The sequence below is a fragment of the Ranitomeya imitator genome, chromosome 8, assembly GCF_032444005.1.
Source record: "Ranitomeya imitator isolate aRanImi1 chromosome 8, aRanImi1.pri, whole genome shotgun sequence".
Lineage (NCBI taxonomy): Eukaryota > Metazoa > Chordata > Amphibia > Anura > Dendrobatidae > Ranitomeya > Ranitomeya imitator.
Window position 1 is genome coordinate 152,830,819 of NC_091289.1, and position 21,925 is coordinate 152,852,743.

The window sequence follows — 21,925 nt, forward strand, 5'->3', positions numbered from 1 at the left end:
GGTAAGGTGTGTAGACAGGTAGCAGTTTTGCTGCTGTACATAGAGGTGAAGGGAACATGATTTGGTTGGAAGCCACTAATTTCGGAGGAGCCTGCAATGTTCTGTGCGGCAGTCACATTGGCATTGAGGCTTCTGTTATTAATGTTAGTGACATCGCTCTGCAGGATCCTCCAGCACCATCAGTGCCTCACAGACCCCCAATGACTTATAACGGGGTCCGGACACGGTCCATTGTGGATTCCGCCATCTTGATACCACCACACGCAGCACCAGATCTACAGGGAGACCCACAAGATCCCTCAGACCATACAAGAGCCCCATACATTACAGGAGGGGGCCCCGAATCTGCACTGGGGCCACCATCTTTATGCTACACCACTAATATCACTAATGCATCTAGAAGCTTCTTCAATAAGAAAACACCGGAAAATATAAAAAAAAAAACAGAAGGATATTAAAACCGTGCAGGACTTACTTGTCCTGGAGACTTGTGGAGGCTCCAGAAGAAGCAGAGTGGATGATAAAGGACCGGAAGCTCAGCGCTCACTCACCCTATATATAATACAGGCGCCTCATGTCCGCATAATGGGGTAATATGCGGCTTACCAGATAGAAAAGGAGAAATCTCACTTTGCGTTCCAAAACTCACATGGTTAACCTGTCTATCCATAAAGAGGCTTGAGACAAGGAACTAACTCTAAATGAGGCCTGGAACGCATAGATCTGTAACTGAGGTTTGGAACGCAAATCAATATAATATCGAGGCTTGACTAGGACGAGCATGAAAACGAGGCTTGAAATGAATAGCATAGCTGGACGTTTAGAACAAGGAGAGGCTTGGAACGCAAATCTTGTGACGTCATTGGATAGTGGAACGCGGAAGTTTGTGTAGTAGAGGCTTGGAACGCATACCGGAACACGTTCTGTGATCACTTTCTGTGATCAGCCAGCATGGCGGAGAGGAGGAAAACACCAAAATCACGTAAGCCTTTTACAGAAAGTGTGGGGGAAGTAGGAGGTGGTAGTGGGTGCTTTCTGTGGTAGTTGTGTCTACACTCTGCGGTAGTTTATCTGGACAAGGACTGTAGACACAGTGTGAATGGTCTCCTGGAGGCTCCGGCTGCTGGTGGATTGGTGTTACAGCCATAGATCTGAAAGTATGTTTCTTCCAATGATGTACAATAACAAATTGTATTGTGGTACCGTGTTAGCCAGAAAAATCAATGTGAATGCTTTTCTGCCCCCCCTCTGATTTATAGATTTATTGTGTATCGCTTCTATAGCGCCATCATACTCCACAGCGCTGTACAGACATCATCATCACTGTCCCCAGTAGGGCTCACAGTCTACATTTCCCATCAGTACTTCTTTGGAGTGTGGATTTTTGGGATCTGATCCCAAGACTATCAATGCTGCAACTCAACAGTTCTAACCACTGAGCCACCTGCTGCCCAATGCACAGTGCTAACCACTGACCCGCCTGCTGCTCAATGCACAGTGATAACCACTGAGCCACCCTATGCACACTGCTAACCACTGAGCCACCCTGCTGCCAATGCACAGTGATAACCACTGAGCCACCCTGCTGCCAATGCACAGTGTTAACCACTGAGCCGTCTGCTGCCCAATGCACACTGCTAACCACTGAGCCACCTGCTGCCCAATGCACAGTGCTAACCACTGAGCCACCTGCTGCCCAATGCACAATGCTAACCACTGAGCCACCCTGCTGCCAATGCACAGTGATAACCACTGAGCCACCCTATGCACACTGCTAACCACTGAGCCACCCTGCTGCCCAATGCACAGTGCTAACCACTGAGCCGTCTGCTGCCCAATGCACACTGCTAACCACTGAGCCACCTGCTGCCCAATGCACAGTGCTAACCACTGAGCCACCTGCTGCCCAATGCACAATGCTAACCACTGAGCCACCCTGCTGCCAATGCACAGTGATAACCACTGAGCCACCCTATGCACACTGCTAACCACTGAGCCACCTGCTGCCCAATGCACAGTGATAACCATGAGCCACCCTGCTGCCAATGCACAGTGCTAACCACTGAGCCACCCTGCTGCCAATGCACAGTGTTAACCACTGAGCCACCTGCTGCCCAATGCACAGTGTTAACCACTGAGCCGTCTGCTGCCTAATGCACAGTGCTAACCACTGAGCCACCCTGCTGCCAATGCACAGTGCTAACCACTGAGCCACCCTGCTGCCAATGCACAGTGCTAACCACTGAGCCACCCTGCTGCCAATGCACAGTGCTAACCACTGAGCCACCCTGCTGCCAATGCACAGTGCTAACCACTGAGCCACCCTGCTGCCAATGCACAGTGATAACCACTGAGCCACCCTGCTGCCCAATGCACAGTGTTAACCACTGAGCCACCTGCTGCCCAATGCACAGTGTTAACCACTGAGCTGTCTTCTGCCCAATGCACGGTGCTAACCACTGAGCCACCCTGCTGCCAATGCACAGTGCTAACCACTGAGCCACCCTGCTGCCCAATGCACAGTGCTAACCACTGAGCCATCCTGCTGCCCAATGCACAGTGCTAACCACTGAGCCACCCTGCTGCCCATGCACAGTGCTAACCACTGAGCCACCCTGCTGCCCAATGCACAGTGCTAACCACTGAGCCACCCTGCTGCCAATGCACAGTGGTAACCACTGAGCCACCCTGCTGCCAATGCACAGTGCTAACCACTGAGCCACCCTGCTGCCCACAGCACAGTGATAACCACTGAGCCACCCTGCTGCCCACAGCACAGTGCTAACCACTGAGCCACCCTGCTGCCCAATGCACAGTGCTAACCACTGAGCCACCCTGCTGCCCACAGCACAGTGCTAACCACTGAGCCGACTGCTGCCCAATGCACAGTGCTAACCACTGAGCCACCCTGCTGCCTACAGCACAGTGCTAACCACTGAGCCACCCTGCTGCCCACAGCACAGTGCTAACCACTGAGCCGCCTGCTGCCCACAGCACAGTGCTAACCACTGAGCCGCCTGCTGCCCAATGTACAGTGCTAACCACTGAGCCACCCTGCTGCCCACAGCACAGTGCTAACCACTGAGCCACCCTGCTGCCCACAGCACAGTGCTAACCACTGAGCCACCCTGCTGCCCACAGCACAGTGCTAACCACTGAGCCACCCTGCTGCCCACAGCACAGTGCTAACCACTGAGCCGCCTGCTGCCCACAGCACAGTGCTAACCACTGAGCCGCCTGCTGCCCAATGTACAGTGTTAACCACTGAGCCGCCTACTGCTCAATGTACAGTGCTGACCACTGAGCCACCCTGCTGCCCAATGCACAGTGCTGACCACTGAACCACCCCTCTGCCCGAGGCACAGTACTAACCACTGAGCCATCCTTCTGCCCAATGTAAAGTACTAACCACTGAGCCGCCCCTCTGCCCAATGCACAGTACTAACCACTGAGCCACCCCACTGCCCACTACACAGCCGTATGTGCAGATGATTTTTCTTGGCTTTTGTGTGTTTGGAGTTGTTATTTCTACACTCGGGTTATGGCTTCTCCGTAGGGTGAATCGCTGTGTTCCGTCCTGACCCTTGTAGTGCGGCGATGCTTCTCTGCTGTTGTGTTCTGCGCTGTATCCGGTGTTTTCTCTTTATTTTTGCTGATCTTGCCCTTTTCTTTTTTGTATTAGGTAAAGTGCAGTTTAGTGATGACGTAAATAGTGAAGATGCTGCCAACAGGTAACGTGTGTGCAGCTTTATATTGAGCTCGCATTTTCAGGGAGTAATCGTCTGCGGCACTTTCATATATGCTGACAGCAGAGTTCTAGTCTTCTTCAGTAGCGCCCGCTCCCCCGCCGTACGGCTTCATACTGTGCCGGGGGTGGTGCACTACTGAAGATTCACAGATCTGACAAGCGGCATGGTTGTACTGCTGGTCCGAACAGTGTTGTCTCCCAGCCTGCTATAACATAGGTAATTTGCCTCTGCAGCCTGGAGACGCGCAGGGAGATTGCAACTGGCCGGATCCAAAGCGGTGCCCACTCCTTGCCTTGGTAATCGACCACTCTGAGACTGCAGAGGTGGCCGGTATCCTAGGCAACGTTCTCTAAACTATGGAATTAAAAATCCTTCCATTATTCAGAACTAAGAGGATTTCTAATAAGATCTAAATTTAAAAGTATCTAAGAATTTGAGACAACCCCTTCTAAATGAGATTTCCCCTACTGTTATACTGCTGACCCGTCCTCATAATCACTCCTCCAGCAGAGGTTGGATGGAAGCAGTTTACGGACACTACCGGGAGCTGGAGCACGGATAATATTCTTTTCAAAAGGAGCTGATCTGCAATACCAGGCAGCGGCTACTACACATTGTACCGAGCTCCAGTATTCCAGTCCGTATACTGTTTACATATGGCCGCCCCAGAGGTGTGTTCTGGATCATTGTCCCGCTGCATAACCCAAGGGCGCTTCAGCTGAGGTCACGAATAGATGGTCGGACATTCTCCTTCAGGACTTTTTGTTAGAGAACAGAATTCATGGTTCCATTTACCACAGCAAGTCTTCCAGGTCCTAAAACAGCAAAGCAGCCCCATACCACCAAACTACTGCCACCATAGTTTACTGTTGGTATGATGTTTCTTTTCTGAAATGCTGTTTTTTTCTGCCCCAGATGTATTGGGACATACACCTTCCAAAAAGTTCAACCTTTGTCTCGTCAGTCCGTAGAGTATTTTCCCAAAAGTCTTGTGGATCACCAAGAATTTTTTTATAGCAAAACTGCGACGAGCCTTTATGTTCTTATTGCTCAAGAAAAAAGAAAAGGGAAATCCACCGGCACGTCCAACAGGAGAATAAAATGTACTATTTATTAGAAAAAACTTTAAAACATGATAAAAAAAATGAAACCTCAGAAACCTGATGTGTTTCTGGTGTACACAACACCCTTATTCATAGGACGACTGAGATAACATGTAACAAAACAAATGTCATACTCAGCTTGCAGTGAATGAGCAAAAACAATAGGTGGAGCTCAAATCAATGCTGCAGAGCAAACAATACAGGTGTCAACCATAAGACAATAAGGGAGGCCCACTGGATATTGACCTTGGATACCAAATATCCCTGAGGTATGAATTTTAAAAAAGATTTATTTTTCATCTATTAGTAATTCTGTTTCAAAAAGAATATTCTGATATGTGCAGGGGTTGATACAGGCATGGAAAGGGTGAATCAAACACCCGAAAACTCCGCCCATATGACCAAAAACTGGTCCCGCCAAATTCAGGTGACAGGTTCCCTTTAACTGAGGAAAATGCGGCCTGCAGTTCTTTGGATGCTGTTGTGGGGTCTTTTGTAACCTATTGGATGAATTGTCGCTGCCCTCTTGGGGTAACTTTGGTCAGCCAGCCAATCCTGGGAAGGTTCACCACTGTTTCATGCTTTCACCATTTGTGAGTAATGGCTCTCACTGTAGTTTGATGAAATCCCAAATCTTGAGAAATGGCTTTATGACCTTTTCCAGACTGATAGATCTCAGTTACTTTTTCTCATTTGTTCCAGAACTTCTTTGGATAGTGGTATGATGCCTAGTTTTTGAGGAACATTTGGTCTACTTCACTTTGTCAGGCAGGTCCTATTTAAGTCATTTCTTGATTGAGAACAGGTACAAGCGACCTCTGTCTGTATAAACCCACAGGAGAGCTGCGTTGGAAAATGCGATTCGCAAGAAGATTGAGACAGAGAGAAGGGCGCACCAAATTGTTGAGCGGCTCCTGGAGAGCAATATCACCGAGGATTTCCTGATGGACTGTGTAAGTCTTAACTGGGGTTTTCAACAATAAACGTTTTATCAATAAACTACTCTATGATTTTATGCATCTAACATTTTAATTCACTCATTTCAAGAGTGATGGGAGAACAAACAGCAACTCATACCTGAATTTTATGACTGATGATGAAAAGTTTAAAACGGATCTGTCATCAGATTTCACAGTACAAACTGCGCACATGCATACAATAAATCTTAAGGTACCTTCACACATAACGATTTCGTTAACGATATCGTTGCAACGTCACGCTTTTTGTGACGTAGCAACGATCCCGCTAACGATCTCGTTATGGGTGACAGCGACCAATGATCAGGCCCCTGCTGGGAGATCGTTGGTCGTTGGGGAATGATCAGGACCTTTTTTTGGTCGCTGATCACCCGCTGTCGTCGCTGGATCGGCGTGTGTGACGCCGATCCAGCGATGTGTTTACTTGTAACCAGGGTAAATATCGGGTTACTAAGCGCGGTTCTGCGCTTAGTAACCCGATATTTACCCTGGTTACCATTGTAAAAGTAAAAAAAACAAAACAGTACATACATTCCGATGTCTGTCACGTCCCCCGCCGTCAGCTTCCTGCACTGACTGTCAGTGCACCGCTGTGCTCTGCTTTCCAGCCGGCGCTGACACAGTCAGTGCGGGAAGCTGACGGCGGGGGGCGTGACAGACATCAGAATGTGAGTATGTACTGTTTTTTTTTTTTTTTTTTTTTTTTTTTTTTTTTTACTTTTACAATGGTAACCAGGGTAAATATTGGGTTACTAAGCGTGGCCCTGCACTTAGTAACCCAATGGTTACCCGGGTGCGTCAGGGGGACTTCGGCATCGTTGAAGACAGTTTCAACGATGCCGAAGTTGTTCCCCTGATCGTTGGTCACTGGAGAGCTGTTTGTGTGACAGCTCCCCAGCGACCACACAACGACTTACCAACGATCACGGCCAGGTCGTATCGCTGGTCGTGATCGTTGGTAAGTCGTTTAGTGTAACGGTACCTTTAGACCGAATAGGGCTGCTGTAATTACTTTGAAAATCCATACAGAATGGCTGCATAATCCTATTTTAAAGGTTAAACTTCATTTCTGCCCACCTGATTGACAGCTTCTCAGTGTCCCTGCTGAGATCTCTCACTGCTCAGTACAAGCTGCATTTGTCTATCAGCCTTGGCGGGCAGGGACTGCATGCACTTGGACTCTCCCACTCTAGTAATACTCATGTTAAGGTCAGGATAAGCTTGTGTTCACTCTGCGTTTTTTTTTCTGCCATTTTTTGAAGGAAAATGCAGGAAAAAATACTAAAAAGAATGAACATTAATTTCTGGGTAAAAACATCTTTCTGTTCATATTGTGCAATATTTCTCCTACGCCTCATTGGGGGACACAGACCGTGGTGTATGCTGCTGCTGCTGCCACTAGGAGTCTGACACTAAGTGATACAAAGAAAGTTCTCTCCTCCCTGCAGTATACACCCTCCTGCTGGCTCTCAGCTAACCAGTTCTTGCTTAGTGTCCGTAGGAGACACACGGACGGGTCTGCTATTCAGACCCAAAACTCTTTATTATTTTATTTTTACATTTTTTGATTTTACCTCTTACAACGAGCGTAGGGGTGACGGATCCTTTCAAGGCTCTGATCTCCCCGAACCATCAACAGGCGAACACGGAGAGTGTCGCCTCTCCGTATCCTCTCTTGCGACGTGGGAAGCCACTGCCTGAGCTGATTCTTAGGGGCGACGGGTCCCTTCAAGGGCACCGATCTCCCCACACCCTGAACGGATGAGCACATGGAGTGTCACCTCCACGTATCCTCTTCTGCAGCCAGGCCTATTGGCGGATAACTGGCCCTGTCCCATCCTAGGTGATTAACCCTTTGGATGTACAGAGGCCCACCTCGTGGCATCCGAGCTGCCCCCACTGTACCACCACTGTTGAAAGCGGACGGTACAAGGAGGCGGACGGTTCCTCTCCACCTCCCTGCTAAAGGGACGATGTATTGAAGGCTTCTCTTTAGCCCTTCACTGTCCAAACAGCAGCGACAGCAGAGGATCTCTTCTACTTCTCTGACCTGCTGAACAGAGCTGCATACTCTGCCTTCCGGCAGCTTCCTAGGTAAGTGCCAGGACTCGAGCCGCTGGAGAGCTCTGCGCAACAAGCGGATTCCCCCCTCTTTTGCAGCGACGAGTTGTTTTTCCCTTTTTTTTTTTTTTCTTTTTTTTTTTCCCCGCTCGGTGCCAGCCGGCACCGAAAATTTAGCCCACGGCTTCGGGTTTGTGTAGGCCGCAACCCAGAGCCTCCGCCCACGCTAGGCCGCGCTTCATGGCTCCACCCCCCTATTCAGCATATTCTCGACGGCCATCTTCCTCCCGCCGCTTCCGGACATGAACTAGATACATCCGGAAGTGGCTGCTGCATCGGACCCGGTGGTATTCAGCGCTGAAGACAGCGCTAATCCAACGCTGACGGGGGACTCAGGATCCGGGTAGGGAGACGCCGCTCCATCCCTCCCCCCGCACTCTTTCCTCCACACACCTCCTCCGGCAGCATACAGGCTATGTCCAGTGTTCCCTGTTCCTATAGCTAGTCTTAAAGGCACACGAACAGCATAAAGGCTATGTCCAGTATTCCCTAGTCCTAACGCTAGTCTTAACGGCACACGACTAGCAATCCCTGGTCTTAAAGGCACATGACCAGCAATCCCTGGTCTTAAAGGCACATGACCAGCAATCCCTGGTCTTAAAGGCACATGACCAGCAATCCCTGGTCTTAAAGGCACATTACCAGCATTTCCTGGTCTTAAAGGCACATGTCCAGTATTCACTGGTCTTAAAGGTACATGACCAGCGGGGGCCGCCGAAGCCGGTCACCTTTCCCAAAGTACCTAGTTCAAATGAGCTTAGGAGCCCTCCGCCGCCGATCCCATTTTTTTTTTCTTGCAGAGTACCTAGTTCCCCTGAGTGGGCTTCGCCACCGCCGCAATCCATGGCTTCTCTGACCAAGAGATTGTATTCCTATGTGAACCCTCTGTGGTTCGAAGTGCTCACAGGATCAATACAGATGGATCCTCTCCTACAAGGGGGCCATCGGCTAGCAGGGGCCACAAGTATTCTAGAAACATACAGGCGTCTAGAAAATGGGAGCTTCATTTCTTGATCTCCCTCACCAATGATTTGCTGAGCACTAGACTCCGCATCTGAATCGGAGGTGACCTTGGATCTAAACTCCCCAGAGCCTCAGATCAAGTTGGATTTGCCTATTTAGGCCGTCAACTAATCTCTGTAGATTGACAAGGACTACGGTTCTGCTCTACATCACACAGGGTCCCTCCAAACGGAGATCAACTCCCTAGTAGTGCATTTGCCATTTTCCTGGACAGCAAGCGTTCGGATAAGCGATTCACTGGCGAGCACCATGGTAGCACAGTGGAAAACACTTGTGTTTTTGCAGCATGGGAGTCCAGGGTCCCAGCCCACCATGAGCAATTGCAAATGGACTTGCTTTAGAAGCAGAAGCCTCTTCAAGCGCTATATCCTTTTTTCAGCAATATGCAAACACTGCAACATCAGATGCGATGCCTGGTGTGATTTTTTTTTTTTTTTTTTTTTTTTAAGGGCGACGGGTCCTTCAAAGGACACCAATCTCCTCACACCATCATCAAACAAGCATATGAAGTGTCGCCTCCATGTATACTCCACAGCCGGGCCTAATGCCAACCCGGTACACCCGGGGACTTGATCTCCGTGGATGTACAGATGCCTTCCTTTTGACGTCCGAGCAGCTCCCCTCTGCATCGCCATCATTTAACGGATGATGCAAGGAGGCGTACGATCCCTCTCCACTTCCCTGTTAAGAGGATGATTGATCGAGAGTTCATACTTTTATCTCTGCACCGTTCAAAGACAGCAGCGACTCAAGAGATGTTTTTTTCCTCACCTGCTGGATGCAGCCGCGCACTTTGCCACCTGGCAGCTTAACTCCTGTGGCATACCAGTATCCCTGCCCGATGGATCATCTTTTAAAAATACCATGGACTGTCAGACAATGTGACTCATTCCGTCTTGCGGCCTCGAGTTCAGCACTCTACCCTTCCTTAGCTGCCGCATGGGTTGCCAGAGCAATGGTCTCCTGGCCGGAAACCTTAACTACTTTGACTCAGAACAATAACAGAAAAAATGGAGTAGTGTCCACACCATATAGGAGTGTCCTATGTAATTGTGCTATAGACCTCAACACAGGGTGTTTGGTCTATGTAGATTTTGTTACTGATGGTTCCAGTGTTGGTCTATATTTGTTTGATTCAGGACAGTTCTCTCTCTTTCCGGAGACAGTACAACTGGCCTATCACAGGTGTCCTATAGACCCAACCATCAGTGGAAGGGTTGTCCAGGACAGTCTAGATCTAAGGGATCTTGGTTAAAAAAAAAAGGGACCGAAAAGTAAGACCGATCCTGGACCTCAAACTTCTAACAAGCTTGACAAGGTCCTCCTTCTTCAGATGGAGTTCCTCCACTCGGCCATCACTTCAGTGGGAAAAGGTGGAGTTTCTGGCATCCATCGACATTCGGGATGCTTACCTTCACATTCCCAATTTCCTCTCTTCAAAAATTCCTTTGCTTTTCCATTCACAAACAGCATTTTCAAGTCACAACCTTGCCCTTCGGCCTTGCTACCACTCCCAGAGTGTTCCCCATTATCATGGCGGCTGTCAGGTCCCTCTTGCACTCTGGGTGCGTGGCCGTCCTGCCCTATCTTGGCAACTTTCCAGCTGGTCTTCCAGGACTGCGTTGAGTCCGTCTATATATACCTTGCGATACCCTCCCTCACCTGGGCTGATGGATAGACTTAGACAGTTCTTCCTCATTTCCAGCCCAGCATATTTCCTTTTTAAGGCTGATCCTGGACACCTCCAGAGGGTTGGTAATCCTCCCTTGAGACAAGGCCGTGGCCCTTCAACAGGGAGCCCCCGCACTTGGTCACTCATCCCCTCACTGTGGGCCGGACTGGCCATCTGGCAATTCTGGCAAATGCCAGAAAGGCCTGTCTGGTTGTGGGCTACTTTTTCTGCTACGGCGTTAAAAAAAAATCAGGTTCTCAAGACAGAGCTGAATTTTAGCCCCAATCCGTACCTGCCCTCATTCCATCCGATTTGCTATGAGGGTCCTGAGGAAAAATGGTGGCAATGGAAGCAGTTCCCTTCGCTCCGCTTGTTTTCTGCAGGTCAAACAGGTTTCCAGAGGGTAGTCTCTGAGCGTCTTTCTGATCCAGGGGAGATCCTTTCTCCCTGTTCAATGGTTACTAGTGACTACGGAGCGTCACCCCACTGCTCAAGGCCGCTTGTTATCTTGGGAATCCAGTCTCCCAATCAGTTTTCTGGGGATCCGAATGGTACCACAGCTCCTACAGCAGGTCCAATGCCTTCTGGCAGGTCTCCCCATCCTTATTCAATCGGATATTGTCACGGCTGTGCCATACGTCTTTCATCTAGCAGGTACCCGCGGTCAGGCGCCTTGACCTACGTACCTCACACTCTCTGATGGGCCGAGATCTATCATTCGGTGATCTCTGCAGCACTCAACCCAGGAGTACAACTCTGGGCGGCAGTCTTCTTCAGCCGCCAGGGTCTCACCTCAAGTGAGTGGGCACTTCATCCGGAAGTCTTCCAACAGATCTGCCTTCTCTGGAGCACTCCAGATGTAGATCAGATGGCGTCCAGACTGAACGCCAATGTACTCGAGTTCATGTTTCGGTCTTGAGATCCAAAAGCCATCGCAGTGCATGCTCCGGTTCTTCCATGATACCACTTCCATCACGCTCCTTCCATTAATTCCGAGAGTCTTTAGGAAGCAGGAAGGGCCTCAGTTAATCCTGGGAGATCCGCACTGACCAAGTCAGGTGTTAGGTTTTTTGTTTGCAGAACTATTACTTTTCCATCTTATTGCAACAAAACTGCAAGTAGGGACTTTCTCGCAGGAAGTTTTCACATGTGGTTCTTCCCTATCGCATATCATTACAGTTTGGGACTTTAATGGTCCTGGGGGTCTTGCAGTAGACTCCTTGTGATCTGGACAGACTTTACTATTATGGAAGGTCCCCCCTCTTTTCTCTGCGTTCACGTCATTCAGATGAGTCTTCAGAGCTTGCCGCTCTGTTCCTTCAGACCTTTTTCCTTATTACCATCAAGGCAAGGTTGTCCTGAGGCCATCCCCGTCCCTTGTTACCAAGGTGGTATCGTACTCCCACTGTTAAGAGGGCAACCTTCTTCCCTCTTCTCTTTCGGTACGAGTCCACAAAACAGAATGGGTTCCCCATACCATGGACAATCTGAGTGCCCTGAGTAGGTACGTGTCGAGGACGGCGTTCTTCCGGAGGTTGGACACTTCATTTGGGCTTCCTGACGGTTACAGGAAGGGCTTAACCCTTTGTTCGGCCATCTTAGCCTGGTGGATCCTTTACACCATCCAGAAGTCCTTCCGTGTTAGACGTCAGCCTATTTTCACTCCACTCGGTCAATCAAGGTTTCTTGGGTTCTAGACACCAGCCGTCAGCAAAGCACGTCTGCCAGCTTTGCGGGTTCGTCCAGTCCGCATGCAACATTGAAGCACTATAATTCCCAGACGTCCGCAGGCGTGAGTCTGGGCAGGCGGACTCTACAGGCCGCGGTGGCACACTTGTAAGTAGCGGTTACACAGGGCCTGATCAGATGTTGTCCCCACCCAGGGACTGCTTTGGGACGTCCCACGGTCTGTGTCCCCAATGAGGCAAAAGAAAAATAGGGATTTTTGTGTACTCACCGTAAAATCCTTTTCTCCGAACCATTCATTGGGGGGACACAGATCGTGGTGTATGCTGCTGCCACTAGGAGGCTGACACTAAGTGATACAAAAAAGTTAGCTCCTCCCCTGCAGAATACACCCTCCTGCTGGCTCTCAGCTAACCAGTTCAGTGCAAAAGCAGTAGGAGATCGATAATAACATATGAGAGTTTGGCATGTCAGATTTTACATGACAGTATAGCATGACAAATTAGAAAAACGAGCACAAGCTAATAACAGGGTGGGAGCTGTGTCCCCCAATGAATGGCTCAGAGAAAAGGATTTTACGGTGAGTACACAAAAATCCCTATTTTCCGTTTTTTGAGCTCCTTGTAAATTTTCGTACTTTCAAAGATGCTAAAAGATGTAGCATGCACATTCTCCGGGAGTTTTCTGTTAGGAAAACGCTTAACACCTGGGCATTTTTTTTTTTTACCGTGTTTTCAGTTTTTCTGCCACAAAAAAAGTTAGCATTTGTTTTTTTATGGAGATCAAAAAACATTTAAAAAGGAAAAAAAAAAAAAAATCACCGGCTAAGAAAAAAAAACTCAGGAAACAACCAAAATCGCTAGGAAAAGCCGTTTCAAGTTTACAAAACTCCAGAGAAATGCAGAGTTTTCTGAAATGTATATTGCTTTAAAAACTGTCTTTTTTTCTTTTTTTAACATTAGAAAAAATGCAGTGTGAACATACCCCAGCACAGTCATTCTGACAAAAGTGTTCAAAGGAAATACACCAGCCTCATCAGGTCTAAGAAATCTGGTTTAATAATGTATACAGGTTGTATTGTGAAATCCAGTGATCTGTCTGCTGTAACCCTTTTAACATTGTTTCCATTTTCTCTACAGGCCAAATTTATTTCTCCATCGTACTATAAGGATGTAGTAGAGGAACGCTCTATAGTAAAGATATGCGGCTATCCCATCTGCAGCAATAAGCTTGAAAATGTAAGTAGAAAATAACCAGTGTATATAGCGATTTGTGCCGCATGGTTTTACAGAAAATTGCTGTGGTTTTTAGGCAGCTCAGCTTGTGCAGGTGAAGCACATTGCAACCACGGACTTCTCCCGCTCACTCGCGCCCCGGTCTACCTGCCGGGCTCGCGCCCCGGTCCACCTGCCGGGCTCGCGCCCCGGTCCGCCTGCCGGGCTCGCGCCCCGGTCCGCCTGCCGGGCTCGCTCCCCGCTCCGCCTGCCGGGCTCGCTCCCCGCTCCGCCTGCCGGGCTTGCTCCGCCTGCCGGGCTCGCTCCCCGCTCCACCTGCCGGGCTCGCTCCCCGCTCCGCCTGCCGGGCTCGCTCCCGGCTCCGCCTGCCGGGCTCGCTCCCGGCTCCGCCTGCCGGGCTCGCTCCCCGCTCCGCCTGCCGGGCTCGCTCCCCGCTCCGCCTGCCGGGCTCGCTCCCCGCTCCGCCTGCCGGGCTCGCTCCCCGCTCCGCCTGCCGGGCTCGCTCCGCCTGCCGGGCTCGCTCCTCGGTCCGCCTGCCGGGCTCGCTCCTCGGTCCACCTGCCGGGATCGCTCCCCGCTCCGCCTGCCGGGCTCGCTCCGCCTGCCGGGCTCGCTCCGCCTGCCGGGCTCGCTCCCCGCTCCGCCTGCCGGGCTCGCTCCCCGCTCCGCCTGCCGGGCTCGCTCCCCGCTCCGCCTGCCGGGCTCGCTCCCCGCTCCGCCTGCCGGGCTCGCTCCCTTCTCCGCCTGCCGGGCTCGCTCCGCCTGCCGGGCTCGCTCCCCGCTCCGCCTGCCGGGCTCGCTCCCCGCTCCGCCTGCCGGGCTCGCTCCGCCTGCCGGGCTCGCTCCCCGCTCCGCCTGCCGGGCTCGCTCCCCGCTCCGCCTGCCGGGCTCGCTGCCCGCTCCGCCTGCCGGGCTCGCTCCCCGCTCCGCCTGCCGGGCTCGCTCCCCTCTCCGCCTGCCGGGCTCGCTCCGCCTGCCGGGCTCGCTCCCCGCTCCGCCTGCCGGGCTCGCTCCCCGCTCCGCCTGCCGGGCTCGCTCCCCGCTCCGCCTGCCGGGCTCGCTCCCCGCTCCGCCTGCCGGGCTCGCTCCCCGCTCCGCCTGCCGGGCTCGCTCCCCTCTCCGCCTGCCGGGCTCGCGCCCTGCTCCGCCTGCCGGGCTCGCTCCTCGGTCCGCCTGCCGGGCTCGCTCCCCCCTCCCCCTACCGCGATCGCGCCCCGGTCCGCCTGTCCCAAATGTGCTGCATAAAAGTTAAAAAGCAAGCGTGTATGCATCCTGAACCGGGGCCGCTCCTCGGCTCTTAGCCCTGTGTCCCCCAGCCATCTTATGACAATGTCTGCAGTGCAGATGTGACATGCATGAGATCACCAGGGACACAGGACTCACAGTGGAGGACCGGCGCTGTTCCGGGAAGCATATGTATGTTTTTGTTTTCATTTTATGCAGCATCTTGTGGTCATTTTGTACTGGACAACTCCTTTAAAAGTATTAGGTTGTTAAAAGCAGTTTCTCTGTTAAAGGGGTTGTCCAGCCTTAGACTACAAGTCTGCAGAATTGTGAATTCTTTATTCGACATGTGATCGCGTGTATGCAAATCATATACTTGTGGTCACACGCCAGCCACTCCTATCACCGACACCGGAGAATCCTCACAGCCTGCAGTGTGCGCAATGTGAGGATTCAGAAGTCTGCAGTCACCCTAAGGCCGGACAACCCCTTTAAATACATGCACTTAAGAAACAAAAATGGCCCCAGAGGTGGAAAACCCCTTTAATACTGGCTTTTAGCACACTTAATTTAAAAGCCGCATTAATCTGCCCGGTTTTGTGCACGTCATCAGCAGTGTGGCCCGATGTGTGAGCCAGTGCCGAGCTCCGGCTGCCATTTTTGGTGATTTCCTTTAATGATGACGGCCCTACACCCCTGTGGGACATGATGGGGAAATATAAGACAGCACAATAAATACTATTAGTAATAGGACATTGTGAATTATGGGGGATGTGGTTTTATGTACTGGCTCTTTTGGAATCAGATTGTTACATTTGGTAAGAGCCTGAATCTTCATTTTGATCCATTCTTTATCTTTTTGTTCCCCCCATAGGTACCAAAGCAAAGGTACAAAATATCCACCAAGACCAACAAAGTGTATGACATTACAGAGAGGAAGGTTGGTGCCGCGCAGTGATGGCCTCTGCTTCCCATCACTACTTTCTTTTTCTATATTTGGCTTTGAACATCGGAGGGTCACGTTAGGAACGGCCGACATCAGGTTACGGACCTTGCTCTTTCCACCAAGGGACCAGAGTACAACTGCAGACTGCCGAATTGTGAGGGTGCGGAATTAATAATAATAATTCCCAGGATATTGTCACGGCGTGCGCTCCTCACGCTCTCACCATTCGGCAGTCTGCGGTCACACAGAGCGACTGATGACTTTTGTCCCGTTCTCAGATAATCCCTTTAAGGGGTTGGAATATAGTCGGAGGTAATGAGATGGCAGCAGGGTCACCGCAGGGTGAAGGCTTTCCTAAAAAGGTGTTTTTTAGGTTCTGTCACCCCCCGGACGTATATGACCTATTAATATGGGGATACGGGTGATAGAAGGGTTAAACTAGTCCTACCTGTATGCCTTATATTAATGGTCTTGTTGTTGACAAAGGGTCTTTTAACCCTTTATGCTAATGATTTCTTCCAGGCTCCGGGTCATGTGGTGCCTGGAAGATAACTGCCTCCTGCATTCCTTATCATACCGCCCCACTCTCATCAGCGTCACCGGGCCCTGTGACTAGTATTGGTCCCGCACCTGCGCCCTGCAGTAGCCATTATACCGTACCTTTATGGTGATGTTGGGATGTAGATGATAGATATCATATAACAAGTTAGACTACATTATCAGTGATAAGCCTAGGGATGGTGAAGTGACTGTCTCTTCTGCCCGATCTGACATGTCGGGGCGAAACCTGCGTGGGAATCTTGCCATAGATTGCCCTTTGCTTATGACGTAACCTCTGCACCTTGTATGAGAAAATCTGATTAACACAACTCCCCTTTATGATTCAGTGTTTCTGCAGCAATTTTTGTTACCGGGCATCCAAGTATTACGAAGCACAAATCCCAAAGACCCCCGTGTGGAGCAGAGAGGAAGAAAGGTAATCTCTTGTCTGTTTTCAGGTTCCATCCTGATTTCTATTTTCCTTTAAGATATGGTTAATGGAAGTTATCAATCGTTCTTGCTACTTGTAAAGAGAACCTATACTTAAAGGGGTTGGCCACTGCTTTTTAGTCAATGACCTAGCCATAGGATCGGCCATCGATATCTGATCGATGTGGGTGCGACTTCCGGCACCCCCACCCATCAGCTGGCACCCATCTATCACTGATAGGGCCCATGTCTTCAGCGGTCATATGTGCAAGGGTCACTTGGATGATGGATGGGACGTCATTACTGCAGGGCCAACAGGGGGGACACTAGAAGCCCTAGGGAGGCGGGGGATTAAAGAGGTAAGTAATGGCTGTTAATTGTATACATGCCCCAGTCTTGGGCAGCACCAAAACAAAACAAAAAAACACATTGATCAGTGAGGCTTTGATTATCCATAGGTAAGGGAGCTCATGCTAACTCCATGATTTGTAATTCCATATTCCCCAAATTAGACATGGTGCAGAATGTGTGCCCTGTTTACACTGATGCGTCTTCTTCTTTTGAGGTTCTTATGCCTTTTTCTTGTGATTTCACTCCTATGCAGAGGGCACGCACACAGACTGTCAGCACCTTTGTATGGTGGAAATGTTACATATGATAAATGTAGACACGCAGTAAATAACGCAGATTTTTCCCTTTCATCATGGTGATATATCAGTTCCCCAGCTTGGCCACAAGGAGGTGCTGTGCATTGAGATTTGTACACAATGCTGATGTTCAGCAGTAAATGGCCGATATATAACGTCCTTTCAGGTGGATTATTGGGACACAATGGAGGGAAGGAAAGTCCATATGCTTATATAATGGCGTGCTTTAACATTGAAATATTTTATTTCGATGTTGCTAAAATTGATTTTGATTTTACTTTTCCCCTTGCAGCCCCCCCGTCATTAAACTTCTCAAGGAAGGGAAAAGGTAAGCTTCTATGTGTGTTATTTGTGTGATTATATGTGTAATTCAATGATGTCTTATCAGCTTATATATATGATTGTGTTCTTCAATTGTAAGGGTATGCACTTATCATTATGCATTAAAGGGGCTTTTCTAGGACTTCTATATTGATGACTTCTTATTAAAGCTTTTGCACAGGACTGGAAAAAAAATGGCCGCTGTGTTTCAGAAACAGCGCCACGCCTGTCCACATGCTATTATTGGTATTGCAGCTCAGTCCAGATGATTTAAAAGGGGTTGTCCACTACTTTATCATTGAAGACGTATCCTTAGGATAGGATTTTTCAATTTATAAGATTCACTTTTTTTCCTCCAAATTTCGGAGGAAAAGGGAAGGTGTGTCTTATAATCCAAAGTGTTCTTACCAGGGATGGCAGCGGGGTCACAGGAGGCAGGCAGGAGCGGGATGATGGTGCCGTGCCTTATGTTTCAAAAGGTGTCGGCGCCGGTGAGCAGAGTCCATTTTCCTTATCATTTCCTTTGCTGTGGGCCTCGAGAAAATGTCTGCCGGAGGCTGCGCATGCGTAGATCGAGATCTCTGGAGATGAGATTTATTTCTCCAATGCTCTGGTTTTTGCAGTTCAAAAATCTGCTGCAAATACTAAACGTGTGCACATACCCTGTGTACATCTTCTGTGTTGTGAATTCTGTGGCAGAGCTCCCTCCTGTGGTCAAAAGTGGTACTTCGGCTGATTCTCTCTGTAAGCTTCCGTTGGTGGAGGGAAGTGGTACTGCGGCTTCTGAGTTTCCTCCCTCAGGTGATCTGGTGAGGTCGTTAGGTGCTGCTCTACTTAACTCCACCTAGTGCTTTGATCCTGGCTTCCTGTCAATGTTCCAGTATTGGACTTGTTTTCCTCCTGGATCGTTCCTGTGGCCTGCTGCTCTGCATAGCTAAGTTTTCCTTGCTATTTTGTTTGCTTTTCTTCTGTCCAGCTTATCTATTTGTTTGCTGGAAGCTCTGGGACGCAGAGGGTGTACCTCCGTGCCGTTAGTTCGGTACGGAGGGTCTTTTTGCCCCCTTTGCGTGGTTTTTAGGGTTTTGTGTTGACCGCAAAGTTACCTTTCCTATCCTCGCTCTGTTCAGAAAGTTGGGCCTCACTTTGCTAAATCTATTTAATCTCTACGTTTGTCTTTTCATCTTACTCACAGTCATTATATGTGGGGGGCTGCCTTTTCCTTTGGGGTATTTCTCTGAGGCAAGGTAGGCTTATTTTCTATCTTCAGGGTAGCTAGTTTCTCAGGCTGTGCCGAGTTGCATAGGTAGCGTTAGGCGCAATCCACGGCTGCCTCTAGTGTTGTTGGATAGGATTAGGGATTGCGGTCAACAGAGTTCCCACGTCTCAGAGCTCGTTCTATGTTTTTGGATTATTGTCAGATCACTGTATGTGCTCTGACCTCTATGTTCACTGTGGTACTGAGTTGCCTAATCATAACACTTCTGACCATGAAATATACGTTTAGAGCATGTACTTGCAATGCGGACATGTGAATAAATGCTAACTCTGGGTGCATGGGGCCGGACATATTGTGAACTGTGCGGTTTACATTTGTGTGTTTGACATGCAGAACCTACACGTTTATCCCAGGTCCTGTGAAATTCAGCCCCATAGATGAGGCTCATTCAGTCACTTACACATCTGCTTTGTGTATTACAATTGCTCATATTTATGAATCATTGAGTCTATAGTGGGGGTGTCCAACCTGTGGCCCTAGGGCCACATGCGGCCCAGGATGGCTATTAATGCAGCCCAACACAGATTTCCAGTGGGTCACAGTGCTTAGTTGCATAGTGGGCTATCGTCAGAGTTTTTCAGGGCGCCCGTCCATCAATTTTTGTGCAGAGAACTGTGCTCACACACAGCGATCTATACTGAACATGGCAAAAAAAAACACTGGATTAAATCTGACACTGACTAGTGCCAGCATCGGGATGTTTGTTGTGGGCGTAGTTAGCACATTCCATCCTCCTTGCTCGCTCCTGCCATTGCAGCTCTCTAGCACCATAGCTCTGCTGCTCCAGGGTCTAAGTGAGTCTTTACACAGGAGTCTGTGTATCGTTTGTGATGTATACCGCAGTCTCAGTGTATCCTATGTGATGTATACAGCAGACTCAGTGTATCCTATATGATATAACAGCAGTCTCAGTGTATCCTATGTGATGTATACTGCAGTCTACGTGTATTCTATGTGATGTATACAGCAGTCTGTGTATCATAGGTGATGAATACAGCAGTCAGGATACTCAGACTGCTGTATACATCACATAGGATACACTAAGACTGCTGTATACATCACAAAGTGTATCCTATGTGATGTATAAAGCAGTTTCAGTGTATCCTATGTGATGTATACTGCAGTCTACGTGTATTCTATGTGATGTATACAGCAGTCTGTGTATCATAGGTGATGAATACAGCAGTCAGGATACTCAGACTGCTGTATACATCACATAGGATACACTGAGACTGCTGTATACATCACATAGGATACACTGAGACTGCTGTATACATCACATAGGATACACTGAGACTGCTGTATACATCACATAGGATACACTAAGACTGCTGTATACATCACAAAGTGTATCCTATGTGATGTATAAAGCAGTTTCAGTGTATCCTATGTGATGTATACTGCAGTCTACGTGTATTCTATGTGATGTATACAGCAGTCTGTGTATCATAGGTGATGAATACAGCAGTCAGGATACTCAGACTGCTGTATACATCACATAGGATACACTGAGACTGCTGTATACATCACATAGTGTATCCTATGTGATGTATAAAGCAGTTTCAGTGTATCCTATGTGATGTATAAAGCAGTCTCAGTGTATCCTATGTGATGTATACAGCAGTCTGTGTATCCTATGTGACGTATACAGCAGTCTGTGTATCCTATGTGATGTATACAGCAGTCAGGATACACAGACTGCTGTATACATCACATAGGATAAACTGAGACTGCTCTATACATCACATAGTGTATCCTATATGATGTATACAGCAGTCTCGTTGTATCCTATGTGATGTATAAAGCAGTCTTTGTATCCTATGTAATGTATACAGCAGCCTCAGTGTATTCTATGTGATGTATACAGCAGTCTGTGTATCCTATGTTATGTATACAGCAGTCTGTGTATCCTATGTGATGAATACAGCAGTCTCAGTGTATCCTATGTGATGTATACAGCAGTCTGTGTATCCTATGTGATGAATACAGCAGTCTCAGTGTATCCTATGTGATGTATACTGCAGTCGCCGTGTATTCTATGTGATGTATACAGCAGTGTCAGTGTATCCTATGTGATGTATACAGCAGCCTCAGTGTATTCTATGTGATGTATACAGCAGTCTGTGTATCCTATGTTATGTATACAGCAGTCTGTGTATCCTATGTGATGAATACAGCAGTCTCAGTGTATCCTATGTGATGTATACAGCAGTCTGTGTATCCTATGTTATGTATACAGCAGTCTGTGTATCCTATGTGATGAATACAGCAGTCTCAGTGTATCCTATGTGATGTATACAGCAGTCTGTGTATCCTATGTTATGTATACAGCAGTCTGTGTATCCTATGTGATGAATACAGCAGTCTCAGTGTATCCTATGTGATGTATACTGCAGTCGCCGTGTATTCTATGTGATGTATACAGCAGTGTCAGTGTATCCTATGTGATGTATACAGCAGCCTCAGTGTATTCTATGTGATGTAAACAGCAGTTCCGTGTATCCTATGTGATGTATACAGCAGTCTCAGTGTATCCTATGTGATGTAAACGGCAGTCTCAGTGTATCCTATGTGATGTATACAGCAGTCTCAGTGTATCGTATATGATGTATACAGCAGTCTGTGTATCTTATGTGATGTATACAGCAGTCTGGGACCTGTTTGACTTTAAAACATACTCCAAACAAGTCAATGCGTAATTAGAAATATGTGAGACATTTTTTGCTGTTCTATGGTGGTGGAAATCAGGAAAATTGTGCACAGACCTTCCTTTTTTTTAAGCTTGTCAGCTTTGACTAGTGTTTGTATTTAATGTGTGGCCCAATACAACTGTCCTTCCTCCGATGTGGCTCAGAGATGCCGGAAGGTTGGACCACCCCCAGTCTACAGTTTGTGAAATGATATGATTCCGCATGAAATAAAATCCCGTTTTGGGGGCTTATTCCGCCCTCGCTTCCTTTGATGATTAGATCCGCA

At 48.7% G+C, this 21,925-nt stretch overlaps 2 protein-coding genes across 6 annotated transcripts in view; one reads left to right on the plus strand and one right to left on the minus strand.

Moving 5' to 3' along the window:
* GLMN (glomulin, FKBP associated protein) overlaps positions 1-680 on the minus strand; it is a 50,172-nt gene extending 49,492 nt beyond the window's left edge. The window contains exon 1 of one of the 3 annotated variants that reach the window (XM_069737560.1): positions 476-680. The gene's annotated coding sequence lies outside the window, so the exon portion shown is untranslated. The remainder of the gene's footprint in view (positions 1-475) is intronic. The other 2 variants (XM_069737562.1, XM_069737561.1) reach the window with 2 other exon arrangements.
* A 222-nt stretch (positions 681-902) lies between these two features.
* The window catches only part of RPAP2 (RNA polymerase II associated protein 2), a 99,259-nt gene continuing 78,236 nt past the window's right edge, over positions 903-21,925 (plus strand). Inside the window, exons 1-7 of one of the 3 annotated variants that reach the window (XM_069737564.1) lie at positions 903-982; positions 3,683-3,731; positions 5,691-5,805; positions 13,471-13,569; positions 15,665-15,730; positions 16,624-16,712; positions 17,645-17,680. In XM_069737564.1, the coding sequence (XP_069593665.1) occupies positions 952-982; positions 3,683-3,731; positions 5,691-5,805; positions 13,471-13,569; positions 15,665-15,730; positions 16,624-16,712; positions 17,645-17,680 (485 nt within the window). In that variant the 5' untranslated portion in view covers positions 903-951. Of the gene's footprint in view, positions 983-3,682; positions 3,732-5,657; positions 5,806-13,470; positions 13,570-15,664; positions 15,731-16,623; positions 16,713-17,644; positions 17,681-21,925 lie in introns of all 3 variants that reach the window. The other 2 variants (XM_069737566.1, XM_069737565.1) reach the window with 2 other exon arrangements.